Source organism: Aulonocara stuartgranti (genome assembly GCF_965226115.1).
Source record: "Aulonocara stuartgranti genome assembly, chromosome: 23".
NCBI lineage: Eukaryota > Metazoa > Chordata > Actinopteri > Cichliformes > Cichlidae > Aulonocara > Aulonocara stuartgranti.
Window position 1 is genome coordinate 40327293 of NC_138958.1, and position 22876 is coordinate 40350168.

The window sequence follows — 22876 nt, forward strand, 5'->3', positions numbered from 1 at the left end:
AAAAAAAATATCCACATAGATCACCATAGGAGCCATCACCCATGATTAACTCGCCACCTACTTGTTATTCCAGTGAAGTACGAGAGAATTAAATTCTTGGTGCTGGCTTTGAAGAACTCTGTGGAGGTCTACGCGTGGGCGCCCAAACCTTATCACAAGTTCATGGCCTTTAAGGTAAGCATGTTCTCTAACAGGTGTCATTCTACCTGCAGGTGGCTGACTGCTTTCAGGCTGACTTTCTTCTGACTTTTTTCCTTTAGTCTTTTGGTGACCTGGTGCACAAACCTCTGCTGGTTGACTTGACGGTGGAGGAAGGTCAGAGGTTAAAGGTCATCTACGGTTCCTGTTCAGGCTTCCACGCTGTGGATGTGGACTCTGGTGCCGTCTACGACATCTACCTGCCCACACATGTATGTGCGAACTGATGCAGACTGATTACGTCTTGTGTTTTGCATTTTCTAAATTTGAATTCAGTTTTATTTCTACAATGCCAAATCATAACAGTCGCCTCAACTTTATATTATAAGGTAAAGACCTACAATAATGGAGAGAGAACTCCACAATTAAACGACCCCCTATGAGCAAGCCCTTAGTGACCGTGCAAAGGACAAACTCCAGCAGAGCCAGGCTCAGTGAGGGGCGGCTATCTGCTGCGACTGGCGGTGAAGGGACTTTTTAAAATCTCTTACCTTTTTCCTCCATTTCATCCTCAGATCCAAACCAATATTCAGTGCCACGCCATCATCATCTTGCCCAACACTGATGGGATTGAGCTGCTGGTGTGTTACGAGGACGAGGGCGTCTACGTCAACACCTACGGACGCATCACCAAAGATGTGGTGCTGCAGTGGGGAGAAATGCCAACTTCAGTGGGTAAGAGCAAAGCAGATATTTCTCATCATGATGCCAGAGGTCAGAAAAATCTGAATCGCACTCTGGTATGCACAAAAACAACCGCACCGAGACCCTTTGCAGGAGGTGGTCTCAGTGTGGTTCCAAACAAACTATATTTATGGTGTGAACGTGATACGAGCCCACTCAGAACATGTTACAAGGGCTAAAAAATATCCCATAGCAACTTATGCTTTGTATTCTCAGTGCAGGTAGCTACTATAGATGCGCAAAGGTCTATACGGGCTAGCAACTAACCAAGAAATGAGTGTAAACTCTGTTTTCTCCCACAGCACCTTCTTCCTGTATTTACTTTTCTTCCTCCCACCCCAGATACGTCTGGCCAGTGAGCGCACAGAACATTCTCATGTGGCTTGCAGTGAAACATTTTGGTTTGCTTGGATTTTTCTGTGTGAAAACAAACCAAACCACAGGGAAAAGCTACAAGTTTACAAACTTATCAGCTGATTTGGACCAGAGTAAAAAAATCTGGAGGTGTGAAAACGCCCTGAGTGAAGAGGGCTGAAAAGTCCTGTGTTCAGAGACTTCTGATTATTTTACTGGGAGAAGTGATCTCCCAACTCTAAAAGCAATGGTGCAAATGATGCTGGCAACTTCAGTGTGCAGCAGAGTGAAGGTTCAACCTTCAGAATAAAACAATCAGATGTGAAAAGCCCAGCAGCAGCTTCACTTGATGCATTCGATTACACTCCAACAGCAGTCAAGGTTTCACTTGATTTTAGACACTTTTGTTTAATAGCTTCTTTTTTATCAATATGTAAAAGTATTACATTTATCATTAGAAGTATTCACAAGTAAAATGACACGTTGTTTGAATTTTTACAGCTTTTTTAACAGCTACTTACCCTCCTTTCCCCCTTTCTGTGCTTGTGCAGCCTACATTAGGTCAAACCAGATCATGGGCTGGGGTGAGAAGGCTATAGAGATCCGCTCAGTGGAGACGGGCCACCTTGACGGAGTCTTCATGCACAAGAGAGCCCAGAGACTCAAGTTCCTTTGTGAGAGGAATGACAAGGTGAAAACATCCTTCCTTTCTTCATCCCTCCCGTTTCTCTCTATACAGTGGAGATAAATGTGAGCACACCCCTAATAATATGTCAGGTTTTTGTTGTTGAAAACACAATACTGCAATAAATCATTTCAAAACTTTTCCACCTTCAATGTCACCAATAACCTGTAAAATCCAACTGAAAAACAAATCAGTTTTGCTGGTTACATAAGTGCACATCCTTTAAGTGATACTGCTGAAGAACCTTTAATCACAGCATTCAGTCTTAACTTGGTAATATTTGCCCTCTCTCCCATGCAAAAGTGCTCGACACTCAAGGCGCTTAACCCCTGGGGGGTCTTAGAAAATTGTGAGGTAATAGCCCTGCAATAATACAGAGAAACCCCAACAATCAGGTGATCTCCTATGAGCAAACACTTGGTGACAGTGGGAGGGAAAAACACTCTTAACAGTTGCAGTCTCAGGGAGGGGGGCCATCTGCCATGACCAGTTGGAGATGAGGGGAGGGAAACGGTGAGGGAATATCTTGTTCATCGCCCTCTTCAGGTCACCTCATAGATTTCTTTAACATTTTATTTTAACATCTACTCTACTATTACTAATCTACTGTTGGTAGCCTGGCACGACCACCAAACACCTTTTCACCCAGTGTATTCTTTCAATTTCAGGTCTTCTTTGCCTCTGTGCGTGCCGGAGGTGCCAGCCAAGTATATTTCATGACCCTGGGACGCACATCCCTCATGAGCTGGTAGAGACGTGCCGTCAGCCGATATGACAACAGTTACCTAAGCAGCGACCAACAGATGACTATTGCGACTACGACCGACGAAGACGTTTTAAAGCCCAAGCTGGAGAAGCATTTTCTGAGGCGGCGGCTTCCATTTCTCATGTCCTCGGGCAGCCAAACAACGGATTAGACTGTAATCATGAACAGAAGCTAGGGGTGGATATGTATTTAGAGGCGCCTGCAGGTTTTTCTTCCCCCCGCCAACCCCCGGCCTTGTTGCCTGACCTTCGAGCCGATCCCCATTCTCCTCCTTTCCCTCTGAGGAAGCGGGATCTGTTGCCTGTTGACGGTATATCTTTATGTCATAGTAAAACTTTGCATCTTGTAAGTGTATGACAAAATGTGTTTGTCCAGGGGGAGGGGGCAGAACGCTAAACACAGTCGTCACCGTATCAGATAAGACTGTGTTTGTGTGTGTGTTGCCACAGCTCGAATGTGTAGCTGTGTTTAATCCCGGTCCTGTCAGGTGTGTGACTACAACACTACGACTACACTTAGTTCCACAGATTGAACGGTGCTCGACATGTAAATCTTCTTCGTCTTCACTTTGTTTTCTCTTCCTTAACCTCCTGAAAGTGAAGATTTTTTTTAAGGGACCTCCTCGACGCATCCATTAAATACAGGGTACTGGATATGTTGGAGTTGGTGCATACTAACGTCGGACTCGCGCAGGTTTTTCAAGAACAGCTTTATCACGCCTCCTCTTGTGCTGTAGCTCATGTTGGACAAAAGTAGCCCTTTTTATGACGGCATGTTGCTTTGGTGTTATTAACTAAGGTAGTCCCAGTTTTTGTTTTTTAAACACACTGTATATTTTATATGTGACTTGCTGCGCATAAATAAGGAATGCAGAAATACACACAAAAATGAGTTTTAAAGGAAGAATCCACTATTCATCATCAAGAGCCTGACCTTTTTTTTTCTTCTTTTTTTTTTTCTTCAGGGGCTTTTATTTTGTAATGAAATCCTGGCTTTTCTTTTTAATCTGTGTCTCCTTTGCAGAACCTGTCGTTCTACTGGAAATATAGAAACACACACCGACAAAATAGACCCAGAAATGTGAGGTTTTAATACAAATAGTTTTATGTTTTTAAGGTGGATTTTTCCTTTAAGATCAGTTGTAAGTAGGGCTAGCATAAACTGTGAATTAGCAGGTTGCCATTAAGGTAGCATGGAGGCCAGTGGGCAGAATGAGGGCAGCATGTATAGATCTCACTTAGAGGAAAGGAGGGAGGGTCAGCTGATTGTCCTCCACCTGCACTGTTGTGACATTTTCACATCTACAATCATCTGCGTTCTGAAGGAGACTTCAACTTAATGTTGCCTTAGAGGAGTTTCCAGCAATTTAAACAAAAAAAAAAAAAAAACTTAAAAAAAACTAAAATCCACTACTTCAAAAGTGAAGACGTTTAGATTTTAGGGTAGGAACACTTTAGTCTGAAGCAGCCGTGTGACTCAATGTTGGACCTCATTTATTTTTATGTTCCTTCTGTTTTTTCTTGACGCATTCAGGCATGCCACATCCAATCGGGATTGAAGAGACGCGCTACTTTAACCAAGCTCCCATAAAATTTTTATTTCGTGCTCTTTCTTCCCATCTCACCGTCGGAAACCCGAACGACAAGGCGAGACTCGTTTGTCACTTCACATGAGACGGTCTCATCCCGCCGCTGAGTGTAGAGTCCATCCTGCAGCTGTGCTTCTGTGTGAATGACAGAGCTTCATAATAGGACTCTTTAAAGGGCGGTGCCTTCGCTGTCTTTAGGGGGAAGACCCGCTGTGAGGTGCAGAAGTCTCTTTCAGTCTTGTCGTTTGTGTAGAAAGAAAGAAGGCAAAAACATAAATGAATGAATCACATGTTCTGATAGTGTGGAAAAACCGCTCCAGACAGCCAAAACCATGTGGCATACTTTTGTGTTTTTAAACTCTGGCTTAGTTTTTATTAGTGTTGTTTCCAATCATGTGTAACCCTTCAGATAAATATGCGACTGCAGTGGTTTTATTTTAAATGCACACCTTTATGTTCAAAATGTTTACAGAAGCAGTTGTTAAACCGATGTGCATCGATATGAATATTTATGGTTTCTCCCGCTCCACTGCTCCTCTTTTGTATTTTGTATTATCCCTTTTTTTTTGTACTTTCATTTAGATGTTTGTGTACAGGATTAATCAACTTTTGCTCACTTTATGAATAACCCAAGCCCACAGTGTCAATTTCACTGATTTCCTTTACATCCTCCTTAGTGCACTGTGTGCGTGAGTGTGTGCGCTCCTGGCTGTGTGGCAGCACGGATCTAATGTTTTCTACCTGCCAGGTGACACGTCCCCCCCCCGGATGTCTCTCTACATGCCTCTAATTTATGTCCTCTCTGTGTGTACTATGGGAATTACTGTATTTTCTTGAAGGTTTTTTTTTTTTTTTCTTTCATTGAATAAAATCAAAAGGAATTTACAGTGCTGCGTCATTCTTTGTAACATAATCTGTAAATATTTACTGCTGCATCAACAAATTGAAAATAAAATAAAAAGGAGACAGAAGTTTAAGAAATGCTGCTGCTCTTTCTGGGCCTGCGCTTGTTTAAGGTGGGACTAAATGGGGGGGGGGGGATTGGAAATGACACTCTACATTTCAAGCTACAGAGGAGGCTTGCCTGGCTTATCTGCATCAGTTGATTTTTAAAGTGGTGCACGTGTGACTGTCAGAAGCCACATAACTGAATGATATATGAAGCTTCATATGCAATAACTTTTTTTTGTGGGATGTCATCAGACTCTCACGTTGTTGTGGATGAATTTTGACCGCCTCTCACTGAGGTTTTAAGGTCCTGCTACAGCTGTTCAGTCAGGTTGAGGTCTGGACTTTGGACCACTGCAATAGCTTGATTCTCTTGTTTTTCTGCCGTTCTGTTGTAGCATTACTGCTGTGCTTGGGGATCATTGTCCTGTTGCATGGCTACATTTTGGACATGCTCTTAGCTGTCAGATAAATGCCCACATTTTGGTACACAGAGAAGTTCGTAGTCAACTCGGTGACGGCAAGGTGCCCAGGTCGTGCGGCTGTAAAACAAGCCCAAATGATCACCCCTCCACCACCGTGCCTGAGGAACTTATGCTGGTTTGTTTTGTTTTAATAGCCAAATATCTCCACTTTGGTTTCTCCTCACAACCCTTCCAAAAACCCTCTTTTAATGATGTATGCTTTGAACAGTCAAGCAAATATACACTAAAACAAATTATCCTAGAGTTGATTTTCAGCTTTTTCCTTACACATAGAGGTTTCTTCAGCTTCTGTGAATCATCTGATGATATGTATTGCGGATAGTGAGATATTCAAAATCATTACAATTTTACATTGACAAACATAATTCTGAAACAGTTTCAGAATTTGAAAAATGTTTTGTATAATGAACATCTGCCCATTTTTACTTGTGAGAAACTGCCTCTCTAAGAAGCTCTTTTTACACCTCATGCTGCTTCTCTTCAGTACCAGTTACAATTCCAGCTTTTTGTTGCCTCATTCCAACTTTTTACAGATGCTGTGCTGCCACCAAATGCAAAATATTTCTCATTTCAAACATTTGATGTTTTCTATGTTCCATTGTGAATAAAATACGGACTCGTGGGGTTTCCAAAAGGTGCATTTTCTTTTTATCCACATTTCACACAGCCTGATAGCTTTTTGGAACTGGGGTTCCAGATTTACTCGAGTACTTTACTAAAGTACTTGCACCTTATTATTTTCTACTTAAAACGCTGCATTTTGCACTTCGCAGAATTTTTTAAAAAAGTACATGTTATCAAGCAGATTTTAAACGCATATAATGTTTGAAGGCAGGAAAATAGGACTTGCTAATAATACACGTTCACCGCAAGATGGCGCAATAATTTTAGTAAAGCGAGCCTCAACACTTTTGGTACAGTTTCCTGTTTAGCCTAAAATTATCATGATTATTGTTTTTATTAATTGTATGATTTTATTTTACGTTAAGAGAGGTTAAAATCTTCAAACGCGGCTGGTTTTCAGTTTGAAATGTATGCTATGTTGAGGGTCTTGAGGTAAGTTAGTTGCTAACAAACCGTAGGGTTTGTTGTTATATCTTATACCAGACAAACATAAGACAGAAGAAAAGTACACAAGTGTTGGTATAAGAAATTCTGCTTGTCTTTCTTCCCCTCGAACAGGCGGTTGGTTGGTTTGCTTTTATTTTGAAAGAGCGGTAGAGCGGAAGGCGCGTCGTTGCTCTCTTCAGCCTGACGCAGTTTGGCTGGGTCACGCTGCAGTCCGGCCGGATGTTTTGCGTCGCCAGTATGTGATGAAGATGGGCGCGTTTTAACGCCAAGCTTGTCGTGCGGCTCCAGCGGCGGCTCTGACCAGGTGAGAACCCGCCAACAGCGTCCTCAGGGCGGACTCGTTAGCCGGAGCAGCCGCAGGTTGGTGTGGGTGAGAGCTGCAGGGAAGTCGTGACGGTGTTGGTTTGCGGTGACCGTGCACGCCCCATGCGCGCTCCCAAACATCCATAATATAGTTTGTTGACTGTATCCTCTTCAACAGGCTGACAACGGGATGGGTGCTGCTGTGGGGTTTCGCGCCTTTTAGGCTGAAAATGGAGCTGATGCGTGTTTTTGAAATTAGCATTAAGGCAGTTTTGGGGTGAAGAAGGCCTGAGTGAAGCACAAGTCTGCTCTCTGGGGAATTCAGGAGGGAGAAGAGGCGCTCTTGTCTCTCCCTCCCACCTGTCTCCGCAAACTGACAGCTGTGCTGAACACTGGTTATAGTGGTTCAGCGAAGGGGTCGGACCAGTAGCAGTCCAGGCTTTGAGCCTTTGGATGGGGATGGGGGTGGGGGGCGTGGTGTAGGCACGAGCCCAACAGCTGTCTGTCCACACCCCGTGGGGCTTTTATTTAGTGAGCCCACTTTGCTTTCTTCTCACCATCACCCCTGTTTCCAAACTCAAAGTGTGTCCCTGTCACGTTTAAAGGCTATTCTGTATCAAATAACATCCTCGTGCATGCTGCTACACATGTCACAGTTTAAGAGGAAAGGTAATTAGCTGCTTTTTGGAAAATACTGCAGCTTCAGCAGTGATGTTTGGCCCTCTGACTCCACAAAGACTTCCTCTGTTCACTTTTCTGTGGTATTCATTTGAAACACACACACACACACACACACACACACACACACACACAGAGGTGATGACTTTTGCCATGATATCCTGAACTTACTCTGTACTGCTGGTGGTGCTGGCAGTGCTGAGTGGATGTGCAGAGGTCAGAAAGAGGTTACAAGGAGCAAAAGGTCTCCTTCTGTTGCCTGAACCTCGGTTGGATAGGAAAAGTGGACCACAGTGATGCACTGCACCTTCTTTCTCCCCATTTGTCATTTTTCCAAACACAATAGAAGATTAATCGCTTACTTTTTATTGTTTTTAAGTGACAGTGAATTGAACATCGCTGGATTGCTGCTTGTTTTGAGAACTTTGTTTATTGCACCTCAGTCAAATGTGGGATGTGTCTCATGCAAAGCCAGAGGCATTTTACTTTTTCATGACTAAAGTGGTTATTAAAATAGTCCCTGACTCGTCGCCCGATAGTTTGCAAGTCTTATCAATAAGGAAGTAAGACTAGAGCAGGTTGGACCAAACCCGGCAAGAATTAATTTCTGGCACAGGAAGAAGCCTCCCGCTGCAGCTCAGCTCTGTTGTGCTGGGTTCTCAGCGTTCGTCCTGCTGCTGCTGCAGTTGTTGGGAGCAGTGCACACCTGTTTGTAAGGACAGATGGCCCCCACAGAGAGCTCCTCCTGTCTCTGTTAGAGCATTTGGGAGCTGTGCAGTCGGTCAGCTGTTGTATGCATCTCTCCTCAGCACCCTCGTCTGACTCTGAGAGCTGACTAGGAGCATATTCTTATTTAATCAGGCATTTGTTTTCTTGTTGAGCCCACTAAAGCTGGGGGAACACTTATTTTAGTTGGCAAATTGGCTGAGCACACACACCGACACCACACCGCTTTCTGTTGCCTCTAAATACATGCTGCTACTTGTTGCTGCCAAGATAAATGCAGCTGGATATTTCAGCCTTATCTCTCTAAATTAATTTTTCCGTTGGCAGATGCGTTGTCCTCTGGATCGTACTCAGTTTCCACGGGTGTGGCTGCTGCAGCTTGGCTGCTCATTAGCCCGAGTGCTGTGTTGGCCCCTACAAAGAATCCAAAGTGAACACTGCAAATAATTCAATTAAACCTGCAATGATTACGTATTAATTTTATACCAGCGTACCAATTATAGCCAATTATACAACTACTTTGATTGTAAAGTGCAGTTGATTTTGTTATTTTTGATGCAAAAGTGTGAAATATTTGCTGTTTTGGAGCACAGATCTTGAATAAAACCAGGCAGGCTTTATGTAAGTTCCCATTAAGCTAGCAAAACAATTCTTAACCACTAAGACCTATAAAGGTGTCCTGTCAGGAGGCAACATGTGAGTAGCACATCCTTTAAGTCCTGGAAGTTGTTTTTGCAGCTCACCCAAGCGACGGCCTTCTCATGAATGCTAGAATTCCTGTTTTCCCATAAACGATCCAGGTGCACTGTTCTGACTCTTCCTATCTTATTCAAAAACTAGTGCTGCAGTAGCTTTTCAGATGGCAGGGATCACCCACGTCCCTCAGGTTTCCTGGGTCAGTCTTTCCTTGCATGTTGGGAACACCCCACTACACCTGCTGCTAAACTGAATTTGGATAATGAATGTTCACCTGCTCCCTAATCTATCCCCCCAAGTGCTGTTTTAACAACTTTTTTTTTTTTTTTTTAAACATTGGCCCTCTTCTTAATCACTAATATGAGTCATTAGTGTCACATAAATTTTGTGCTGCAGAATATCAGTATTTTTTTTTTTTCAGTCACATAAATCACAACCGTATTTTCATTTCATATTTAACATTTGTCTCGTGCAGTAATTTATTTAATCATTTATGCTCGGTCTTGGCCGTTGTAAGTCGTTTTAAGAAAAATACTTAAAAGTTTCTGTGAAACCCAAACCACTGGCTGTCTCTATTAGGTTGACATGACTAGTGGACATGCCTTGTCACCTCCCACGGTATTACATATCGACAGTGTTATTTATTTATTTATTTTGCTGTCAGTACTCTGTGTTGGTGACCAGAGGGGACAAAAAAAAAAAAAGATCAATAGTGACACTGAGACGTTTGATTTTTTATTTTTTTTTCCCCTGGCTTGCTTTGGTGCCATGCAGCACTCATGTTACAGCAGTACCTGATTATGTGCAGTTAGACAATGTCAGAGTCCCTGAGGAGCAACAAAAACATGCAGTTGCTATAGAGTCTGCAGAAAATGGAGACAAAAGCTTCGGATTTGGAGGTGAAGGAGCAACTGTGTGTGTCCACCTTACTTTTATTTCATCATTTTAATACACAGGGATCAGCTGTGGGATTTGAGTTGCGCTACTTGGCTCGGATGAAGAGTCATTTGATTCAATTTTTTAAAAAAAAGTGTCCTAGATAAACAGCTCACATATTAAGCTGCACCATGTTCATCTTTGGCATATTTGGCATATTAATTTACACTGTTGTTATAAGCATCTGCCACTTTCACCTCTGTCCAGTCTGTGTGTCACTTTGGTCAGCTGGGTATCCATATTCAAGTGCATGGTACTAGACTACAGTGTATTGTTCTCTGCTCTTCATTCTGCCTGTTTGATAGAGGTGGGACTCATCAGACACTGATACAATATTATTGGGATTTTTTGCGATATTGATCAACTTTATTGCGATTTATCACTTTTTCTCACAAAGTTAAACTTTGTCAATATTTCCTTTTTTAAAAATTTAAAACAACTAAAGGTAGCCATTGATTTGGTTTAAAAAAAAAAAAAAATTTAATTCGTTAATTTAAGATTTGTAGATACATGGAGGTTTCTGTCTTATTTACTACTATTAGTGTGTATTAAGTAGCAGCTTTTTCAAGTTAAGTGTATCCAGCGTTGGATGGTTTTTCGGTTGAGATGAGTTTGTTTGGCTAACGTTATTTCGGGATGGGCGTGTATGAGATAAGCTTTTTTTGTTGTTCAGTATTTAAATGTAGGGTCTTTACCTTACAATATAAAGTGGCTTGAAGCAACTGTTGATTGAATTGTTGAATTTGATGCTATATAACTGAAATTGAAATACATTTATACCAGTGTACAAGAAAACGTAGGCAAGTTCTTGTGTCATTTTGGGTGTTGAAGTATGTTGCTTTTCTTTAACAAATGGGATCCTCTACACGTGCTACATAATCATATAAAAGACAAAAAGGCAAAGATTTGTGCTCCTGAGTCATCGGCCTTAAGTGTGCCACAACAATGCTGAGCAGGTCCCCTCCTCATACTCACTGGGACATAAAACTTTTTGATGTCTCTCGCCCCCCACACACTTGTCTTTTTTTCTCTTTCAGTGCAGCCACACTCTTCTCTTTCCTCTTGCACTCTCTTAAAGGCCACAGCAGTCTTTCAGCCAGCCTTCAGCTTTTCTTTCAGTTGAAACCCCTCCTGTCACCACCACCGCCACCCTCCCCACAGCTCGAGACAAAGAGAGGAGAGTGACTGTGGCGCTCTGTAGCCAGGTGTTCTCCATTGCTGCCCGGGGCCGTAATAGCACCAGGCCTCACACTGCAGCTGCCCTCCCCAGCCTCCCATTGTGTAGCTCCATTGTTCAGCCTCCCACCCCTCGTTGATTCATTGGCCACACAGGGGAAGCCCTTTCAGGCCGTGGAGTGTGTGAGTTAGCGTGCGTGTGTGTGTGCCGGTGCACGTCGAGTACGCGTGCCTTGGGGAAACTGGGTGTTGCAGACATCTGCCCACAGCCACTCCCCTCCTCCCCCGCCTCTTGCCTCTGCACCTCATTGTAGGGCTGCTGCTTCTCCGATTGGTTAGAAGCAGCCACTCTAAACGAGGGAATGGCTGACATTGTTGGGTCCATCTGTTCTGCCACTCATTGTCCAACTTGCCTGCTTCTTCAGAGGGGGGAAAAAGACACACACACAGCTCTGGAAGACAGAGGCGTGAGGCTGGAGCTGGATGCTCTAGAAGAAAGAAGAAATTGATCTTGGATGTTGTTGCTGTTCGAACTTTGGGATTGGTTCTTTCTCAGTTTCACCTGCAGCGTTTTTTAATCGGCTTTTCAAGGATTTAAAGATGTTGAAATGAGCTAATCACATTTCCTCTCTTCATTGTTTGTTGCACTTTATTGGTCTGGTGAGTGTGATGGAGTTCCCTCCTCTCTATTATAACCTGACTTTTATACTGAAATTTATCTTCTGCTTGCTATAAAATAGAAATATTGGCTTTTGTATGACAGCTTGCTCCTCTCGAGCCTCACTAGGCTTCCGCTGCACTGCAGGATCATCAAAAAAACTGATGCTGGCATACAGGGAGTAACCTAGACTCCTTTAAGTTTTCAGAAAGGTTCGAGTCATTTATAATTCACAAGGGCAAATTCAGATTAAAGAGGAAAAGATGGAGCCTACTTTCTTTGTTGCTTGTGAAATATTGCTGAAAATGGATGCAACTTGCAGAACCCATTAGTGACTTTTTACCACAAGAGTATTTTTAAAAAGATTCTTGGTGTGCAGGATAAGAATTTTTAGTGCTGTAGCACCTGCCTAAACTTTGCTCACTTCTGCCGTCACTGCAGTTGTTCAGATTTGTGTGATATGTGTTGATATGAAACTTGATGCAGGAGGGATGGGCTTCCTGTGATGCTGGTTAAAAATATATATTAGTGTCACATTAGTGGATAAAACAAAAAAGTTTTCAGAAAGTTTTCTATAAGGTGCTGCCCTTAGAGAGAGAAAGTGTGTGTGTGTGTCTGTTTTGTGCAATGGGTGGGGGATACCCATTGCAGATACCGCGCTCAGCAGACATCTGTTGCCTTGTTGCTGGTGGGTAAAGTCTAGTGCGCCACCTAGATGCACTAATGCATGCACACTTTTTACAGTAACTTTTGCACTGTGCTGCAGACACAGGGGTCTACCCCCCACCCCCCGTAGTCCTGTGCCCCCTCTCAGACCGCCTTTCAAAATGGAACCCCCCCAATCCGCTGCACGCACTTGCACAAAGCGCTGCAAGGACTGTGTTACATATTCATTACTGGTTCTATCAAAGCCAGCAGTGGTGTGTGTGTGTGTGTGTGTGTGTGTGTGTGTGTAAGCTGATGTTTGAAAGATGCACTCGCTCACCCTGGAGGTTTGGAGATGCCACGATGTCTTTGGGCCGTTAAAGCTGGACCCGATTTCACATGCATTCGTCTGCAGAGCTCTGCCACACAAGAAGACTTTTAAAACCCTAGCTATGAAAAGACTTACAGGCTTTCATCGTGACTGTTCAGGTTTTTGATGTTAAGCAGCTCAAACTACGGGATTATGATTAGATTTATCCAGATTGTGAAAAAGATCAAATGAGGGTAAAGAGGTTGTGAAAGCAAAGAAACTTAACAGAACTAAAAGATCCAGAGTTATCTCAGCAGTTAATATCTTTGGGCCTTGGACTGATTTTTCATACAAAATGTTTTAAATATGTAATCTTGGACTGTGACAAAGCAGTTTTTTTTCAGACCTTATTCGCCATGGTTTTCTTTCAACCTGTAGGCAAATTGCTCAATTGATTAATCATAGATATAATCACAGTAACTACTAATGAAGATTATTAGCAGATCCAAACCAACATGTCAGTCAATTGATATTAACAGGCAGTTTTGACTGGCCTCAGATGTATCAGCATTCAATTACAAGTTCTACTTAATTTTATTTATATGGTGTCAAACCTCAACAACAGTTGCCTTAAGGCGCTACAGTTATAAAGAGAAAAAAGTCAAATGACTGCCTATGAGCAAGCACTCGGCGACAGTGGGAAGGAAGAACTCCCTTTTAACAGGAAGAAACCTCCATCAAAACCAGGCTCAAGTAGGAAGACAAGAAAGTGTTATCCAATATGCACTGATATAGTTTTTGTTTTGTTTTTTTTCCTGAAATATAATTTTGAAATAGTTCAGAAATTCTGTCATCACATAGTTTGCCCAACAGAGCGGCGCTGTCTCTACCTCAGATCTGTCTGCAGCGCATGTAGCAGAATATCATGACCACTGAGTAAATCTTGTGAGTTACTGGCTTTTCTGCAAAATTAATATCCAATAATGCCATAATTTTTCCTTTTTACGTGTAATTACTGCATCTATGTATATTAAAAAATATCAGCAGATAGATCTGTATTGACCTGATATCGATCAGCAAACCCATCACAAGCTAGTGTACTGGTAGTGTGCCGGTCCCAAGCCCGGATAGGTGCAAGGGCATCCGCTGTAAAATCAAACACGTGGATCCACCCATTTGGTGTGATGACAGCTTGGTAAATAAGGGAGCAGCTGAAACTACCGGGTGGAGCTTTATTTATCAGCTGTCGCACTATATGCAGTGTGGGAGCCCATCAGCTGGCCTGCTGGCTTATCCTCTGGGGAGCCAGTGATTCAGGGCTACTGGTGTAGGTGGTGGATATCTGTGTTCTGATCACTGGTCATTGTTTCCAAATGGCCACAAGAACTACCAGATGTGATTGTTTAGTAGAACTTGGATTACAGTCGAGCAGTAACCAGAAAGCTTTCAGTACGGAGAACATTGTCTGATACCTGAAAACTGTATAAAATAGGATGGTATTTATCTGTTGTGTCATATCAATTTTACACTGAGGCAAACACTACTTTGCACAATAATATGACGAAGACCAGGAGACCTTTTATAGCTGTTCAGTTGTTTATTAGAACCAAGAATTATTTGTTTCTCTGATCCAGAAGGGTGAAAGAAATTAAACTGCAACAACAAAATGAACAAATGTAAAATATCAGCTATCCACTAAACTGTTATTATCTGTATGGGCTGAGGATTTCCTAACCTCTGCAGATATCTGTAGATAGACTATTAAATATATTGATTGCTCTTGATTACCCTCTTTAAGGCTATGAATTATTTGTCAGCTTTTGATTCATATGGAGATATAATAGTGGTAAATAATGAAAAAAAGAGACTTCAACAGTAAAAACTTAGGTGGACTGCTAGAGCCCAAGCCCAATAAATCTATTCCAAATGCCTTTATCGACTCCAAACTGTCCGCTGTGAGATCTTTTTAGAGTACTCATATTTTTCTTGTAGCGACACAGTCAACTGTTGAATATTTTCTAATATTGTTGTTATTCTGCTGCTGTCATTCACAGTTTCGCTTTAGCTGGATCTGTTAGTGTTGGCGTGGCTGACCAGACTGTCTGAAGTTATGCAGTGCTGATGTGATGCTCGCGCTTTAGATTAGCTGATTGTTAAGCCTGAGAGAAGATCATCAGTGTAGCTGATGAGCTGCAAACTCAGTCCCACTCTCTCCACGGCATTATGAGTCACCTTGGGTCGTTAGTGTGTTTGTGTGTGCATCACAGGGCACCATCAACACCCACAGCAGCTAATGCCAAGGTCCCAGTCCTAATCAGTGCTGCGGGTCTATTGTTGTCTTGGTGGGTTACCAGTGAGGCACACGTAAACCCCTCTAGCCCCTCCTGCAGCAGACCTTTTTGTAACATGTGTGAATTAAGGCGGGTCACCGGCTGAACGCTGCAGCCTCTGTCTTGGCATTTGGATGGGAGAATGGTTTCAACAGCTGTAGCTTAGCAACAGTAGCTCAGCCACGTTGCTAGGCAGCCCTTTTTCATAAAATGCACACTCACTCCACCCCTTGTCTAACCGATCCTCCCCGTTCTACCAACAGCTTTAAGTCACTTCCCCATTTTCATCATTTGCTCTGCCCTGCTTGTCGTCAGGATTGTGTTCTGGCTTGGAAAAATTTTCAATTTTGTAGGTGCGAAGATTTTAAACTTCAAAGTAGAGTCCAGTCAGAATACATCAAGCTGCATATTTAGGGTCAAATCTATTAAAATAAACAAATGAAAAGCCAACTTTGTCCCAAATAAGACTTCAAGACTTCAAAAAGTTCATTTTTCACTTCTAAAAGCATTTTTGCCCTTGTGGAATTTCCCCACAGATTTCACCTCAGGATTAGTCGAAACTTTTCCTTTATTACAAACCTCTAAACCTTTATTAAACCTTTATTACAGATCAGACTAGTCTAACCTCAGACCTGATGCTCGAATACAACGCCCCGATTGACTTCATAGCCTTCAGTGTTTTAACGAGTGACCCCAGTGGGAAGAAGCATATGGGCCTTAATTACCAGGTAGAATGAGGAGGAAGAATAGTCCAACCGCCCTAGTTCACCCTCTGCCCCCCCAATAGATTAATGTGCTGTGGCGTGGTGCTATTAAAAAACACACACACACTGGGCCAGACATGAAAAAACGCGGGAGTCCATTAATTAGGGATAGAGGCCCCATCAGCTCTTTGTGTCTGCCAGCCTGTGCCTGACCGCGCAGCCAGTCAGATTGTTTTTTTTCTTTTTCTTTTTTTGGGCAGAACAGATGGATCCAACACTGTTAGCTGCAAATTCTAGGTGTAAAATCAGATTTCCATAAAATGACAGTCAGTGTGGACTTTAGATTATCATTATCACACAGCCTGGATGCAAATTCTCTTTTTTGCAAATGATTTCTCCCTGGAATTTCAGAGGAACTGCTGTGGTAGCAAATGCTACACTTTTCAGCCAGGGTTTTCATCCATGTATACGTTTAAGTAGGGATTTACCCAATTTCCCTGTTGGCCTTTGTGCCATCGCGTCGAGTTATTAGACGTTAGTATTATTATTATTATTTTATTTACTTTGTCTTCATTTTTTTAATTCCCTTAGTTTCAGTCAGCTTCCAAAGTGGGTTTGCTTATGTTAGTTTATCTTAGCTGCATGGAGTCGTCTGACAATCATGCAGACTATAAAATTAAAAATATGAACCAACGCCAGTCAAATGTAGTCAAATCCAGGAGCCGGGATTTGACTACATTGGGCACGGTTTGACAGCTAAATCCATCTTTTATCTACAGTTTACTCACTCGCTCCACCTTTCTTCCTTTAGGCACCAATGAGTCAAGTTTTGTGAGTGGGCAGCAGTCAGCCCAGTGTGCTGGATGTCTGTGACAGACCCATGGGTCAGAAGGACCATGTGGAGGCAGGTTCAGGCCATATCCTCGACCTGGGGCTGGATTTGGAGTATCTACACGTAGCGGGGGGTGACCGGCAGGCTGGCGGCGCTGACGGGCCCCCTGCTATGGAGGAGCAGGGGGAGAGCACCGCTGGCTCCCCTCCACTGACCGTCCTAGAGGAAAACAGTGGGTTCGACGCAGAGGGCGAGTCAGCGTTGACCTCCAGCTCCACCCTCGCTCCAGGTACCGACTCGGACGGAGGAGACGGAGGGTCGACTCACAGTAAGAACACCCACCAGCCCCTCTGCCGGACCCAGTGTGTGGACTTAGGCACCGAAGGCCCTCCCGAGCCCCCATCTGAACTTCTAGCAGAGCTTGAATGTGACGCCCATGCCCAGTCCACACTCGGCTCCCCATCCGAGCACCTGCCTGAACCTCCACCCAGTCTGTCTGCTTCAGAGCCTGGCTATGAGGCTGGTGGGAAAGAGTACCAGGCTAAGCTCGAGTTTGCCCTCAAACTCGGCTACTCCGAGGAGACGGTGCGACTGGTGCTGTCTAAGCTCGGCCCTGACACCCTAATCAATGACATACTGGGAGAGCTGGTCAAGCTGGGCACCAAGTCAGACAGTGAGCAGCCGGCTGGATTATTAGCCTCTACCTCATCCTCTTCATCTTCCTCATCCTCCTGTGGATGTTCTGATTTGCTGGAAGGCCAGAGGCCAGACTCACCCTGTCATTCAGACTCTTTGTGTGACCAGGACAACCTGCGGCCAGTCGTGATAGATGGCAGCAATGTAGCCATGAGGTGAGCTCTATTATTATATATGTGTATATGTTTGTCAGTGGAAACTGCTGTAAAGAAACACATTAAAATCATAAATGTTTATTTACGCTGTCTTTTACCTTTTCACCGTTTTCACAGCCATGGCAACAAGGAAGTGTTTTCCTGTCAGGGCATCCAGCTGGCTGTAGATTGGTTCCTCGAGCGCGGCCATCAAGACATCACAGTTTTTGTGCCTGCGTGGCGGAAAGAGCAGTCCCGACCCGATGCCCCTATAACAGGTCAGTAGAAGACGCGGTTTAACTAACATCCATTTTCTTAACTGCTTATCCACCTTAAGGTCGTGGGGTGATAGGCCCCGAACACATCAGCAGGAACTCACAGGGCTAAAGATCCAAAATAGGTAATAATGGTTTTCTAGCACTGCATTTCCCCCCAGCCTTACTATAATCCTTTCCTTCACAGATCAGGACATCTTACGTCGCCTAGAGAAGGAAAAAATCCTGGTGTTCACGCCTTCACGGCGTGTCCAAGGTCGACGCGTGGTCTGCTATGACGACCGCTTCATTGTCAAGCTGGCCTATGAGTCAGACGGCATTATCGTCTCCAACGACAACTACAGAGACCTGGCTAACGAGAAGCCCGAGTGGAAGAAGTTCATAGATGAGAGGCTTCTCATGTATTCCTTTGTCAATGATAAGTGAGTAGGGGAGGATGTTATGAGGACATTCGTAACTCTTATCTTTGAATCAGAGTGATGTTTAAATAAATAAAGTTTATTTGCAAATAAAATCTCACACTCTGCTGTAAAGAAGGCATTTTTCACTTTGCTATACGTGGGGAATCAATTATATTCTGTGTGCCTCCTTTAAAGCTTCCACACTTGAAGCTGGTGAAGCAGTTTTAAAGAATGTGGATGGACACCATCGTATTTCCTCTAATAGCGAATTAATGCTCTCATCCTTTCTAATCTCGCAGATTCATGCCGCCAGATGACCCTCTTGGTCGTCACGGCCCGAGCTTAGACAACTTCCTGAGAAAAAGGCCCGTCATGCCTGAGCAGAAGAAGCAGCCTTGTCCATACGGTGAGAAGAAAGTCACGAAATACACGTCGAAATAACGCACATGAAACATTTTGTGCTTTTTAAGAACCACGTAATAATTTATATTGGATTAGAATCTCTCTCACATGTGTGGTGACATTGGACCTCATTTGCAAATGCGTTAGTGGAGACTTTCTTATCCTGCAGAAAGTTATCGTCAGATTTATGACGTGTGCGCCAGCCCATTTGTTTCTCACCTCTGTGCGTATGCTGCTAAATCAGACTCATTCTAAATCAGTTGGCATACTGCCACACCCCCATTTCTCTATATTTCTCTGGATCTGTATATTTACCAGTAGGTCAAGTGGACAGAGCGGTGATGATGTCGTGCAGTTAGTTAGTAAATGAGCTCCCCTTTCTCTGCCCACTCTGTGTGTTTACTTGTTTACTGAAGCGCACGTTGTGTCTCTTTGCTTCAGGAAAGAAGTGTACTTACGGTCACAAATGTAAGTACTACCACCCGGAGCGAGGCGCCCAACCACAGCGTGCCGTGGCTGATGAGCTGCGTGCCAGCGCCAAGACTTGCGTCGTCTCAAAGAACCAGGGCGACGCCGGGCTGGTGAAGAGCCACAGCGTGCCAGCTGGCAGCATCGACGCCAAGAAAGGCGCCCCGAAAAGGCAGTCGGACCCCAGCATCCGAGCTCTGTCATACAGCGACGCCGAAGAGAAGCTGCTGGCCAAAGGGAGGCTGGAGGTGCAGAAGAATACTGTGTGTGGCAGCAGCAGTAGCAGCTCCACTAGCGGTAGCTGCGGTGGGAGTGTAAGCATGTCCCCGGCCCCAGGAGGCCCACCATCCACTCTTGGCCTCCCACAAGAGCAGCAAGCGAGACCAGTGATGCCTCATGGTCACTTACCAGCCCCCAGCCATGACCTTTACCCTCACTGTGAGTCTCCAGACTTAAGCTACTATTCAGTAACACGTGCTTACACTGGCCTGAGTCTCTCCTCCAGACGGAGCCCAGACTGTCGCTTCCCCAATGACACAGACCTGCGGCTGGGCTCAGCTGGCTCCGAGTGCAGCAGCGAAAGCAGCGTCAGTTGCGGCAGCAGCTGCGACTTGTACAGCGAGAGGCAGTGTCCCGGATGCCCCCCGGACCCCTTACTGGAAGACGCTGTCCATTTTCCTAATCCCCACAGCCGACTGTACTCCCATCATGCCACATCTAGCCATGAACTTTGTGGCCTGCATCCTGCCGAATACACAAACATTCAGCACAGCCACACGCCGAGCACAGGACTACACCCTTACCACCTGAGCGCCGCACGCGGGCAGAGCTGCGCTCATGATCCGCCTCCACTAGAGGCTCCCCCAAAGCGGCCCCTCTACCCCCTGCCCCCTCATCTCCAGCACCAACCGCTGACCGCACGGTCCAGCTGCCCAGGCGACTACCACTCTCTGCCGCAGTCCAACCCCGCACCCCCTGGCTCACCCCTTGGCCGCTGCCTGGCCCCAACGCGAGCAGAAAGTGTGTCCGACTCACACCTGTACGAACACCTCTCCACATCACACCATCGCCACCGACCAAAAGCCCTGCCCAGCTGGGACAAGTACTACAGGCAGCCACCGCTGCCGCCGTCCAGATACGAGCCGCCTACCTACCAAAGCCTGCCAGACACACGCCAGTCGTCCTGGCACACTCCTCCATGGACACAAGACGGCTACGGCCAGCATCACTCCTCTCACCCAGCTCTCCACCCATCCCCAACTCATTACCTCAGCCACCCACCGCCCCCAGCCCACTCTCCTTGCCCGCCTCATCCATCCAGCACCCCTCTCCCGCCGTACCCACCTCACAGCTCTCACCTTACCGTGCCGTCTCATGCCCCTCCCTCCTACATGTCACAGCACCCAGAATCCCCTTCGCACAGTCGCTACGGCGATGCGAGGGAGAAAGTGTACATAAACCTGTGCAACATCTTCCCCTCAGAGCTGGTAAGCCGGGTTATGGCCAGAAGCCCCCACATCACAGACCCCCAGCAGCTGGCAGCTGCCATCCTTGCAGAAAAAGCCCAAACAGGCTACTGAGGAGGGAAGGTAAAGACGAGCTAAGTAACTGCTTCGCATAGCAACACTGGTAAATGGACTGGTACTTGCAGTGCGCCTTTCTACTCAGTTTAAGCACTCAAAGTGCTTTCTCACTCCCTCAGACTTCTGATTGGTAGACGACCTGCTCTACCACCTGAAACACAGCCGTCCTCACACTGCCGGGATTACGCTTTCAGATTGTCTGTGAGGAGAGCCGTTTTCATTTCTTATATTAATAATCGAACAATGCAAAAGTCTCCAGGACATAAAAAGCTGAAGATAATCCAAATCCAGGTCTGGTCACTGTGCAGCAACAACTTTTACCAGGTGTGGAAAGAGAGCGAGACACTGGACGAAGTCTGTGATTTTGACTTAACCTGCGACAAATGGAGATTTGTTCTAGACCCCGCCCCCCAGCTGTTGTTTTTATTTGTACTGTAGCTTTGCATACAGGACGTTTATACAAGGGCACCTTTGGTTTTACACCCAAACCATAATCTGGTGAGTTGGTTTCACAAAAATACATCGAAAATGTGATTGAATTTAAGAGTTATTTATACATAAACACACATTATGTGTATTGTACACTGAGTCAAACGGAGCCACCACACGGACCAGGTCTTGTCCTGTGTCAACGGTCATCGGGTACTCAGTTATCACTCAGTGGTTTCAAACTTCTGTTTGTCCAAGGTCTGTTCCATAAGTGTGTGTGTGTGTGTGTGTGTGTGTGTGTGTGTGTGTGTGTGTGTGTGTGGGGTGTTTGTGGATTTTTTTCCCATGTTGGTAAACACGGGAAGATGGTCATCTTATTTGAGATGACGTCAGTTTTTTGGTCAGAGTTGTAGCTGCAGAGATGGGTGACCCTGTCGTGTGTACCTTAGTTTTAGTAAGGGACATCTCTCTCGCTCTTTCTCTCTGGCCCTTTCTTTTGGGTCAACTCTGGTATCTGCTACAGACAGAACATCCGGCCACCGGTAAATAAACCATGTACATATTGTGAATATATTTATCAGATCCCTCTGCTGTGCTTTTGGCTAACAGCGTGTACTGTCGTCTGTAGCAGATCCCAGCTGAATCCATGCTTGACAGAGAAAACCTTGTTTGATACAAATTGTATCATTAACTAAGTCGCTGATGTTATATACAGTACATGGACTCGATGATCCGTATCTATCAAACACTCTTGATGTATTGCTGTATGATGAAAGTGCAGTGACAAAACTTTTGTTCCAATCAAAATGTTCCAACTTTTAATCTTGTGGAAATAGCTTTGAGACAATTATTTCAAATATATTTTAATCAAAAGGAGTTGGGTGCCTACTATGTTTAGGCGTCGCAGTTTCGTTACCTTTTGGGTTTAAAGCTGGCTTATTGTTTTGTTTTGTTTTTTTATAAAGGAGCTCTGGGTACTGCTGGGTACTCATCGGAAAATAAGAAAAGGTTTAGGTTTCAGCGTGAGGTTTGGGCCAGTTCATGTTAGGATTTTTTAGCCTCTTCTTTAAGTCAGGATATAATGTTAAATTATGCTTTAAATAACATAAAATTGGGGCAAGGACAATTTATTGTCTCTATTAAAAGGGACCTTTTATGCGAATTTCCAGTAATGTATTTTTATTCTGAGAGTCTACTAGAGTAGCTTTGCATGATTTGTAGTTCTTAAAAAACAACAACAATAAAATAAAAAACTATCCATACAGTTCATTCTGGATCTTAGACATTTTTGCTCCCAGCTCTTTGAGGCTCCTCCTCCCTAAAAGGCTACTTTGTTCTGATTGGCTAGCTCTCATCAGACTTTGGGAAACAGAACCCAGTGCTTGACCATATTAGGACATCTTCCAGAGTTGATGTCAGCTCAGCAGAAAAGTAAAAAAATTTATTTATTTTTTTTTAAAAAATCAATCATCGGGAGCAGCCTGAGGCCTGGAGTTTATGCTAGCAGACAAGTGTATACAGTGACCTCAGTAAAAACTTTGATCATGTTTAATTGCAGTCAACATTGTAGCAGTGTTTATGTATGGCAGAATATAAGGAAAAGCATAAAAAGGTCGCCTTTTTTCCCCTGAGTTGAGTGCACAGACCCCAGCCTTGCTTTAAAGGGGACTTTTATATTTAGGTCTATATGAAATCCTATGGCGGCCATTTTGAAT

General features: G+C 44.3%; 2 protein-coding genes across 14 annotated transcripts in view; both read left to right on the top strand.

Moving 5' to 3' along the window:
* LOC309700727 (mitogen-activated protein kinase kinase kinase kinase 4-like) overlaps positions 1-5162 on the top strand; it is a 37151-nt gene extending 31989 nt beyond the window's left edge. For all 12 annotated transcript variants that reach the window (XM_082524483.1, XM_082524490.1, XM_082524488.1 and 9 more), the window contains 5 exons: positions 74-174; positions 261-410; positions 714-873; positions 1788-1927; positions 2590-5162. In XM_082524483.1, the coding sequence (XP_082380609.1) occupies positions 74-174; positions 261-410; positions 714-873; positions 1788-1927; positions 2590-2673 (635 nt within the window). In that variant the 3' untranslated portion in view covers positions 2674-5162. The remainder of the gene's footprint in view (positions 1-73; positions 175-260; positions 411-713; positions 874-1787; positions 1928-2589) is intronic.
* A 1548-nt stretch (positions 5163-6710) lies between these two features.
* Positions 6711-22530, top strand: LOC309700152 (putative ribonuclease ZC3H12C). 2 transcript variants are annotated; one of them, XM_082523592.1, is made up of 6 exons: positions 6711-7139; positions 16753-17624; positions 17742-17881; positions 18066-18300; positions 18579-18685; positions 19123-22530. In XM_082523592.1, the coding sequence occupies exons 2-6, from the start codon at positions 16822-16824 to the stop codon at positions 20727-20729; spliced, it is 2892 nt and encodes a 963-aa protein (XP_082379718.1). In that variant the 5' UTR covers positions 6711-7139; positions 16753-16821; the 3' UTR covers positions 20730-22530. The 2 variants fall into 2 exon arrangements, with proteins under 2 accessions (XP_082379718.1, XP_082379717.1); XM_082523591.1 differs by having other exon boundaries at positions 6712-7083.
* The last annotated feature ends 346 nt before the right edge of the window (positions 22531-22876 follow it).